Below are 9156 nucleotides of genomic sequence, written 5' to 3'. Positions count from 1 at the left end.
TCTCTTTACATCCGGAAAAATCTATTATTAAAGTAAACGCTAGATGACAAAAAATGAATAATCCGGTGCCTGTCTGTCTATCTGCCTATCTGTCTGACTGTCTGCCTGTCTGTCTGACTGTCTGCCTGTCTATCCGTGCACTCACTGCGCATGAGAGGAGTTTTCCACACGCAGACCTCGTGCTAATGCTAGCGAGCTAGTCAAGTTTTTGGGGCATGGCTTTGAGGTGGGCCTGAATGAACCAAACACATCTAAACAAATCTACACACACACATACCCACACACGGACACAGAGATAGACACACACACACACACACACACACACACACACACACACACACACACACACACACACACACACACACACACACACACACACACACACACACACACACACACACACAAACACACATTTCTCTCAGCAGGTTTCCAGATTCCATTAGTAGCAGAAGAAGAAAAAAACGTTTTCACAGCCGGACAAACCAAAGCATTTGTTCTTCTTTCAGTAACGCCTTTATTAAATTAGTGCAAAAGACAGACATGTCATTTTCTTCCCTTATTCGGGTCGACCACAGAAACCCACTCTCTGTTTCCTCAGAGCACCAGAGAAACAGCAACACGACCACAACAAAGGCGTCCATTTCATGTCCTGTACAGTGTCCTGTGACTCAACATGGAGGCTGACAAGTGGGGTGAAAGGTCAAAGGTTAGAAAACCAGAACTCCAGGCTGTGTAGGAACTGGCTCACTTGGGCCCGACATCGTGCACTACTTAATACCCACAAATAAGTGCAAACCTGATGCACACTTCAGCACTATCTCCCATGATGCATAGCGCTTTCATTCCCCCGTAATGCGGCGGTCACAGCCTGTGTTCCTACCACAGAGCCTGGCTTCTGGAGCTCATGAGGGTGTGGATCCCCGTACCCCTGTACAGTGAGCAGTTTTCCTTGTACAGTGTCCACCGTACAGGGGGAACCCACCCTCAGCCAATTCCAACACAGCCCAGGACCGAGGCGTCAAGATTCACATATTCTGAAGGGACCCACGTTCAAAAGAGTTAACACATCGACAGCATTAGAAAACACTGCACTAAGATCCACAAACTCCCTGCAAAACAAACAAGGCCCGATAGTCTTCTCTTTACTTTACTTTTTACTTTTTATATATTTATTCAGGGGGCTGGATCCTGCAATCAAAGTACATAAATTAATCCATACAGTATCTCTTTAAAATGGTCAAAAATAAAATATTTATTCAATGTCGTTATCTTTTGGGTTCACGTCATAACTATAAAGATACGGTTTAATCCACTCCATGACAACTCAAAAACAGAAGTAAAGAAAGAGAAGCAAACAAGTTTACAGAAATCTTTTTTTATCTTTTCTGAGATTCTAGAGACCACTAAAGACCACAAGAGACCTGGAGCCCAGCAGAGACCTGGAGACCACTAGCGACCACTAGAGACCGCTAGAGACCGCTAGAGACCACCAGAGACCACTAGAGACAACTAGAGACCACTAGAGACCACCAGAGACCACCAGAGACCCCTAGAGACCCCTAGAGACCACCAGAGACCACTAGAGACCACTAGAGACCACCAGAGACCACCAGAGACCCCTAGAGACCGCTTGAGACCTGGAGACCACTAGAGACCACTAGAGACCACTAGAGACCGCTAGAGACCGCTTGAGACCTGGAGACCACTAGAGACCACTAGAGACCCCTAGAGACCGCTTGAGACCTGGAGACCACTAGAGACCACTAGAGACCGCTAGAGACCGCTTGAGACCTGGAGACCACTAGAGACCGCTTGAGACCTGGAGACCACTAGAGACCACTAGAGACCAAAAGAGACCTGGAGACCAATAGAGACCACTAGAGACCATTAGAGACCACTAGAGACCCCCCTAGAGAACTAGAGACCACTAGAGACCACTAGAGACCTGGAGACCACTAGAGACCCCCTATGTTCTGATCTCCTGTAGAGTCCTGCTGGTGCCCCCCAGACATCCAGATCCCACAGCTCCTCCCCCCCCCCCCCCCGCCCCCCAACGAGGAGGGGGGAGGGTGGAGGGGGATGAAGGAACCTACATCACCTAATGCGGGGGGGGGGGGGGGGGTTGTGGATCAGGATTCAGCTCTCCTTCTCCTGCTCCTGTAAACCTGGTTCCTGGGGGGGGGGGGGGGGGGGGGGGCTCCTTTAAGCCTGGTTCCTGGGAGCGGGGGTGGTGGGGGGCAGCTTGGCAGAAGAAGAGATGGAGAATCTACAGACCTGCAGCGGAGGAGAAAGAGAGAGAGAGAGACAGAGAGAGACAGAGAGAGAGAGAGAGAGAGAGAGAGAGGACGTCAGAAGGTTACCTCTGAGACTGATCGATGGGGATCAATCACAGAGAACAAGTGAAAGGTGACGACCAGGACGCTCACTCTAGACGGAGTAACAATGTACAATTCTCTGCTCTTTCCTACATTATCAATTGTTAATGTCATGTTGATAAAGATGTATGTTAACGGGTCTCTGTTGAATTGTCTCACCCCCCACAACATTTAGGCATTAGTTCATTGCATAAGTCTTTGCATGCAAAATGGTTGAACAAGTTGTTATATATGTCAAGCATATTTCTATACATTTCCATTCGACTATTTTCAAAATCTGTTCTGAATTGGTAAATTGCTCCCAGGTGAATCTTGACTTTCTCTAATGAAGGGATATGTGAGAAGCGTTAGATCAACCAACGATCAACCAGTTTACTGAAATAGCTCAAAGGTGCATCTCATGAACTTTCAACTCATGGCAAGTATATATTTATAGCACAACACAATGTTAGAATGTCTGACAATAGAAGGACAATGAATTGGATGGGGTTAAAGTCAGAGACGAAGAAGAAGAGGAAGAGGAGTGAGGCTGCTTGGCGGAGGAGTTGGGAAGCAAAAAAGAGGAAGAGGCAGGAGAGGCCAAGAACATATGAGCGTTCCTAATTAGATAAGAGCCACACTTGTAGACCACATTCTCAATCATGGGCTTACAATGGCCAAGGCTGGTCGAAGGGTGCAGCCAAATGTTGTAAGAACAACAGCGTCCTCAATCATTCAGACTTTCTGTCAACAGAACAGGTATGTAATCTAACAACAAGCACTCTACTGCATCATTTCTGTAATGCTTCCTAGAATATTACAGTATTCCGCTTGCATTTTACAATATACAGTAAGTATACTTTACACAGTGACATTTTATCTTAGAAAATGTTGTGTTTTGCATTACTATATTTTTTCCACATAGGACTGCAAGACAACTCCACAGGGGTGGCTGGGCTCCTTTCCACACCTGAACAGGAGGAGGCTTTTTGCACCATGGTTGTAGAAAACACTGCCATAAGACTAAGGGAATGAGTGCCATTATAGAGGACAACAATATCTTTTAAAACATCCAAACAGACAGCATCTCAACCATTTACAGGGTGCGGAAAAGACACCAAATTAAAGTAATATGAAGCAGCTCTACAATGTTCCATTTGAAAGAAATGGTGAAAGAGTGAAGGAGCTGCGCTACCAGTATGTACAGGTAAAGCATGTATGAGCATGCAGTAACTGTACCTCACAGTAAACAGTAACATCGTATGGTGATATACAGTACAGTAAGTACAGTCCTTTACACATTTTCTATGGATTTAGAAAATAAGATGCAATATGTGCTGTATACGTTTGATATAACTGTATCTCGTCCAAAATGAAAATGCATGTAATTCATAAAACTCATTTTGTGTCTTCTGGATATAATGTATAATGGAACGGCAAGTGAACCACCGCACCACTTCATCTACATAGATGAGGCTGGCTTCAACCTAACGAAACACTGAAGGCATGGTTGAAATATCTTTGGCCACAGAGGTACAGTTGATGTGCCAGGCCAATGGGGCAGGAACATAAGTATAGGTGCAGCTATCTTTCAGAATGGTGTGCTAACTCATATGCCAATTATTGGGCCATATAATATAGAGCGTCTTGTCACCTTTTCAATCTCCCACATACAATTTCTAAGTGTGTAACTTTTGTAAATTTCAATAATTGTCATTTTGACAACATGACTATGCAATTTGACTGTCTTATCCGTACACAAAATGACAGAAGGAATTGTCATTCTGATGGCCCTGACATGTTCATTGACACAGATATTTACTTTTCAGAGATGAACTAAGGATTTTGAGCAAGAGACTGGCTTTTGCAGATAATCCATGGTGTTTTGCTTTTTGTACAAATTGTTTTTTTAAATGTCGAGGATGATTCGAGAAATGTACCAAAGCGACTGAGAAAAACTGTAAAATATAGATATAGGAAATACAAGCTGAGCACTTCCCCCAACGCGCGTGTGTGTGCGTGCGTGCGTGCGTGCGTGCGTGCGTGCGTGCGTGCGTGCGTGCGTGCGTGTGGTGAGGGGATCAGACCCTTGGGCGGAGAAGTCAGTACTCTGGACATGGAAACCCAAAACTTACTGTAATCAATTCACCACTGCAGCCCCCACACAAAAACGCACGCACACACACACACACACACACACACACACACACACACACACACACACACACACACACACACACACACACACACACACACACACACACACACACACACACACACACACACACACACAGAGAGAGAGACACAGACACACACACACACACACACACACACACACACACACACACACACAACCCAGAGAGGAACAGCTAGAAATATAGTAGGTGGAGAGTGGATGAGAGAGGTTAAAGAGAGGAGAGAGCATTAGACGGAGAGAGGAGGAGGGGAGAGAGAGAGATGGGTAGGGTGGCGTAAACTCTAATCTAATAAAGGTTTGTGTTCATAAGGATTATTGTGAGCGTATATTCATTGTGTGGTTGTTTAGTGAACAGAGAGCTGGGAGCCGTTGGAGAGCGACAGCGTGGGCTGAGAACCAAAGCGCTGAACAGATCAAAGCACCCCTCTCTGTAGCCCTCTCTGCTCTCATGGAAACCGAGCGGAGGAAGGCTCAGTTTAGCCTCTGTTTGAAGAGCGCGGGGGGGGGGGGTACTCAACAGGAGCTAAACGGATGAAACCTCCTCCCAGACCCCGAGAGGACCCCCTCTACCCTGAAGGTCTGCAGGTTTGGTCTGAAAGCCTGGACCCACAGTGGACCACAGGAACCTGCTGAGAACTACAAGTATCACAGCTAGAACTAAAAGTACAACAGCTAGAGCTACAAGTACCACAGCTAGAACTACAAAGATCACAGGTAGAACAACAAGTACCACAGCTAGAACTACAAGTACCACAGCCAGAACTACAAGTACCACAGCTAGAACTACAAAGACCACAGCTAGAACAACAAGTACCACAGCTAGAGCTACAAGTACAACAGCTAGAACTACAAAGATCACAGCTAGAACTACAAGTACCACAGCTAGAACAACAAGTACCACAGCTAGAACGACAAGTACCACAGCCAGAACTACAAAGACCACAGAAAAACTGTAAACTATAGCAATAGGTAATACAAGCTGAGCACTTCCCCCAGAGCGTGAGTGTCTGTCAGCCATGAAAGCCCCCATAGGAGGGAATACACACACACACAAGCACACATACATATTGACGTTTAGCTTAGCATGCTGGCGCCTACAGTTCCGTGGCCAGCCTGCGGGAGGCGCTGAGGTCTCTGCTCCATAGAGCCAACCTTACTATTATTACAGGTTGGCGTTACTCTAAACTCTAATCCATTTATCCTCCTCTCATTTCTTTCATAAGCGTCTCAGCCTCCAGCTAGCATGTTGACTAACGCTAACTGAATACAACACTGTAATATCACACCAGCCAATATGTGAGCATCACACAATAGATTTATAGATGAGATTGCATCTTCGCTAGGCATGCACATTTTATCATGAAAACCTCATTTGTCATTACAATGTCACCAGGTAAGCTGGGCTTCTATGTGTGTGTGTGTGTGTGTGTGTGTGTGTGTGTGTGTGTGTGTGTGTGTGTGTGTGTGTGTGTGTGTGTGTGTGTGTGTGTGTGTGGTGTATGTGTGTGTGTTTGTGTGGTTATGTGTGTGTGTGTGTGTTTGTGTGGTTATGTATGTGTCGGAAGTTAAGGTGATGGTGTTGGTGGAGGTTAAGGTGGTGGTTGTGGAGGTTAAGGTGGTGTCGGAGGTTAAGGTGGTGGTGGTGGTGGTGGAGGTTAAGGTGGTGTCAGAGGTTAAGATGGTGGTGGAGGTGGAAGTTAAGGTGGTGTCGGAGGTTAAAGTGGTGGTGGTGGAGGTTAAGGTGGTGTCGGAGGTTAAGATGGTGGTGGTGGTGGAGGTTAAGGTGGTGTCGGAGGTTAAGATGGTGGTGGAGGTTAAGGTGGTGGTGGTGGTGGTGGAGGTTAAGGTGGTGTCGGAGGTTAAGATGGTGGTGGAGGTGGAGGTTAAGGTGGTGTCGGAGGTTAAAGTGGTGGTGGTGGTGGAGGTTAAGGTGGTGTCGGAGGTTAAGATGGTGGTGGTGGTGGAGGTTAAGGTGGTGTCGGAGGTTAAGATGGTGGTGGAGGTTAAGGTGGTGGTGGTGGTGGTGGTTGAGGTTAAGGTGGTGGTGGTTGAGGTAAAGGTGGGGGTGGTTGTGGTGGAGGTTAAGGTGGTGGTTGAGGTAAAGGTGGGGGTGGTTGTGGTGGAGGTTAAGGTGTTGGTGGAGGTTAAGGTGTTGGAGGTGTCGGTGGAGGTTAAGCTGGTGGTGGTTGAGGAGAAGGTGGTGCGGTCGTGAAGGTGGTGTTGCTGGAGGTGGGTGGAGACTCACTGGTCCAGGACAGCAGGGTTGCGGCGGCCAGCAGCAGGAGGCGGGCCCTCAGGGAGGGGGCGGAGCTACAGATCATCCTGCTCTTCCTGCAGACGCAGACCTGGACCCTGAGCTCGGTGCTGCTGGAGAGGGGCGGGTCCCCGGAGTCGGTGATCAGCAGCGGGACGCGGTAGTTGGCCGACTTCAGGGGCTGGAGCATCAGGATCTGGGAGTGTGTGGCTGGAGACCGCACACGCACACACACACACACGTCGAACGCACACGCACACGCACAGATACACACACGCACGCGCACACACACACGCACACGCACGCACACACACACACAGACACAGAGATAAGGTTCTTAAGGTAAGGCAGAAGGCGGGGTTAAAGTTCATGTCTGTGTGTGCCTGTTCCCGTGTGTGTGCGCGTGTGCCCATGTGTGTGTGCGCGACTGCGCGTGTATGCCTGTATCTGTGTGTGTGTATGTGTATGTGTATGTGTGTGTGTGTGTCTGTGGGTGCGTGCGTGTGCCTGTGGGTGCGTGCGTGTGCCTGTGGGTGCGTGCGTGTGCCTGTGTGTGTGTGTGTGTGTGTGTGTGTGTGTGTGTGTGTGTGTGTGTGTGTGTGTGTGTGAAATTATCAAATACATTCGAGGACACCATAGAGAATTGCCTTTCTTGACTACAATAAAAGGAGCGTAACTCGCACACCATGTAGCCGATGCAACAATACGTTTTTATTGCATAAAAGTGTAAAGTGCTACCCAAAGTGCGTTCAAAACGTTTTCAGTCCCATTCAGACCATCCTCAGTGCAAAGACACAAAGGTAAAATACTTCCTTATATAGTTGGTGGCAGACATGTCAATCAAAAGGTCAGGTCGGGTGACGTGTTGACAAGACATTTTAAAAAGGCACCACTCACCTACTTTCACTTTTCTTGACAACATACATGGCCGAGCTCAAGCCTGAATTCAGGCACCACGGCTGAACTCTATCAGGCCTGTGTGTATGTGTGTATGTGTAAGTGTATGTGTGCGCGCGTGTGTGTGTGTGTGTGTGTGTGTGTGTGTGTGTGTGTGTGTGTGTGTGTGTGTGTGTGTGTGTGTGTGTGTGTGTGTGTGTGTGTGTTCGTGCCCTACCGTTGACCCTGCTGACCTCCCAGGTGTCCTGCAGGCCGGCCGCGGCCCCCAGCTCTATCCTGAAGGGCCCGGCGTTGGGGTCCAGGTCGCGGTCCCGGCCCTCCACCAGCCCCACCTCCCGGGCCGCCTCACACACGCGCACCGTCGCCGGGAACACGGAGGGGGCCTGGTCGTTGACGTCTCCCAGGTGGACCACCAGGGAGCCGGTCCCTGTTGCCGGGGGGCTGCCTGAACACACGCACACACACACACACACACAGATACACACACACACACACACACACACACACACACACACACACACACACACACACACACACACACACACACACACACACACACATTATTAGTTCTCTTCTATTTAATTGTCATTGCATCCCCATTAATCTCCTGAGTTGTTAATCTCCTGAGTTGATGTTGGATTAATGGAGGTTGATTCAGAGCGGGGCGGCGGTGAGCAAGCTATGTGCCCCTCGGATGATATTATGAATTATAAAGACTGCGTCTGACGTCTCTGGCACTTCCACAACAAGTAAAGACTCGTAGTGGGGGATATCTCGGCCATGGTTGAGAGGAATTGGGGTAAAGGAACTTTGGCCTTGACTCTCTGAAGTCCATATTGAACCGCGACATGGAGGAGAAAGGGATTGTACTCCGGGAGCTGAGCTGCCGGACTTGCCGCCATGCTCCCCGCGCCGGAGCTGTTGGACTGCCGCCGAGACCTTCCCCCACCGGACCGGCCAGCTTCGGCCGCAGTTCAGCTCCCGGAGTACACCGCCGGCGGGGGTCGCTCGTGGCGGTCCGGCAGCTGAGCTCGGAGGGGCCGCCGAAACGGACTCGCTCGTTTGGTAACTGTAGGCGGGGTACTTTCAGAAATCCATATCTCACTCAAAAAATCATGTACAGACTTTTTTTCAAAGTTTGTATGCGTGTGGGAGCACCAGAGACCCTAAACAACACCCCAAATCCCAGGAAAAGTGTTGTTCTCATAATACGTCCCCTTTAAGTTTTGTTTAAGGTTTGGTGGAGGTTTGATTAAGGTTTGGTGGAGGTTTGATTAAGGTTTGTTTAAGGTTTGGTGGAGGTTTGATTAAGGTTTGGTGGAGGTTTGATTAAGGTTTGATGGAGGTTTGATTAAGGTTTGGTGGAGGTTTGTTTAAGGTTTGGTGGAGGTTTGATTAAGGTTTGGTGGAGGTTTGATTAAGGTTTGATGGAGGTTTGATTAAGGTTTGGTGGA

General features: G+C 48.5%; 1 protein-coding gene and 1 long non-coding RNA gene across 3 annotated transcripts in view; both read right to left on the bottom strand.

Moving 5' to 3' along the window:
• Positions 1-490: 490 nt before the first annotated feature.
• LOC132464384 (uncharacterized) lies at positions 491-2111 on the bottom strand. 2 transcript variants are annotated; one of them, XR_009527250.1, is made up of 2 exons: positions 1792-2111; positions 491-1753 (listed from the first exon to the last, which is right to left on the bottom strand). It is a non-coding gene; the product is annotated as an uncharacterized LOC132464384 (long non-coding RNA). The 2 variants fall into 2 exon arrangements; XR_009527251.1 differs by having other exon boundaries at positions 491-1705.
• An 81-nt stretch (positions 2112-2192) lies between these two features.
• LOC132464944 (uncharacterized) overlaps positions 2193-9156 on the bottom strand; it is a 43954-nt gene continuing 36990 nt past the window's right edge. Inside the window, exons 9-11 of the mRNA XM_060061578.1 lie at positions 7920-8147; positions 6797-7015; positions 2193-2274 (exon numbers count right to left, since the gene is read on the bottom strand). Coding sequence (XP_059917561.1) covers positions 2267-2274; positions 6797-7015; positions 7920-8147 — 455 coding nt within the window. The 3' untranslated portion in view covers positions 2193-2266. The remainder of the gene's footprint in view (positions 2275-6796; positions 7016-7919; positions 8148-9156) is intronic.

The sequence above is a fragment of the Gadus macrocephalus genome, chromosome 9, assembly GCF_031168955.1.
Source record: "Gadus macrocephalus chromosome 9, ASM3116895v1".
Classification (NCBI taxonomy): domain Eukaryota; kingdom Metazoa; phylum Chordata; class Actinopteri; order Gadiformes; family Gadidae; genus Gadus; species Gadus macrocephalus.
Note: the sequence above shows the minus strand (reverse complement) of the source record. Positions and strands in the feature narration are given on the sequence as shown.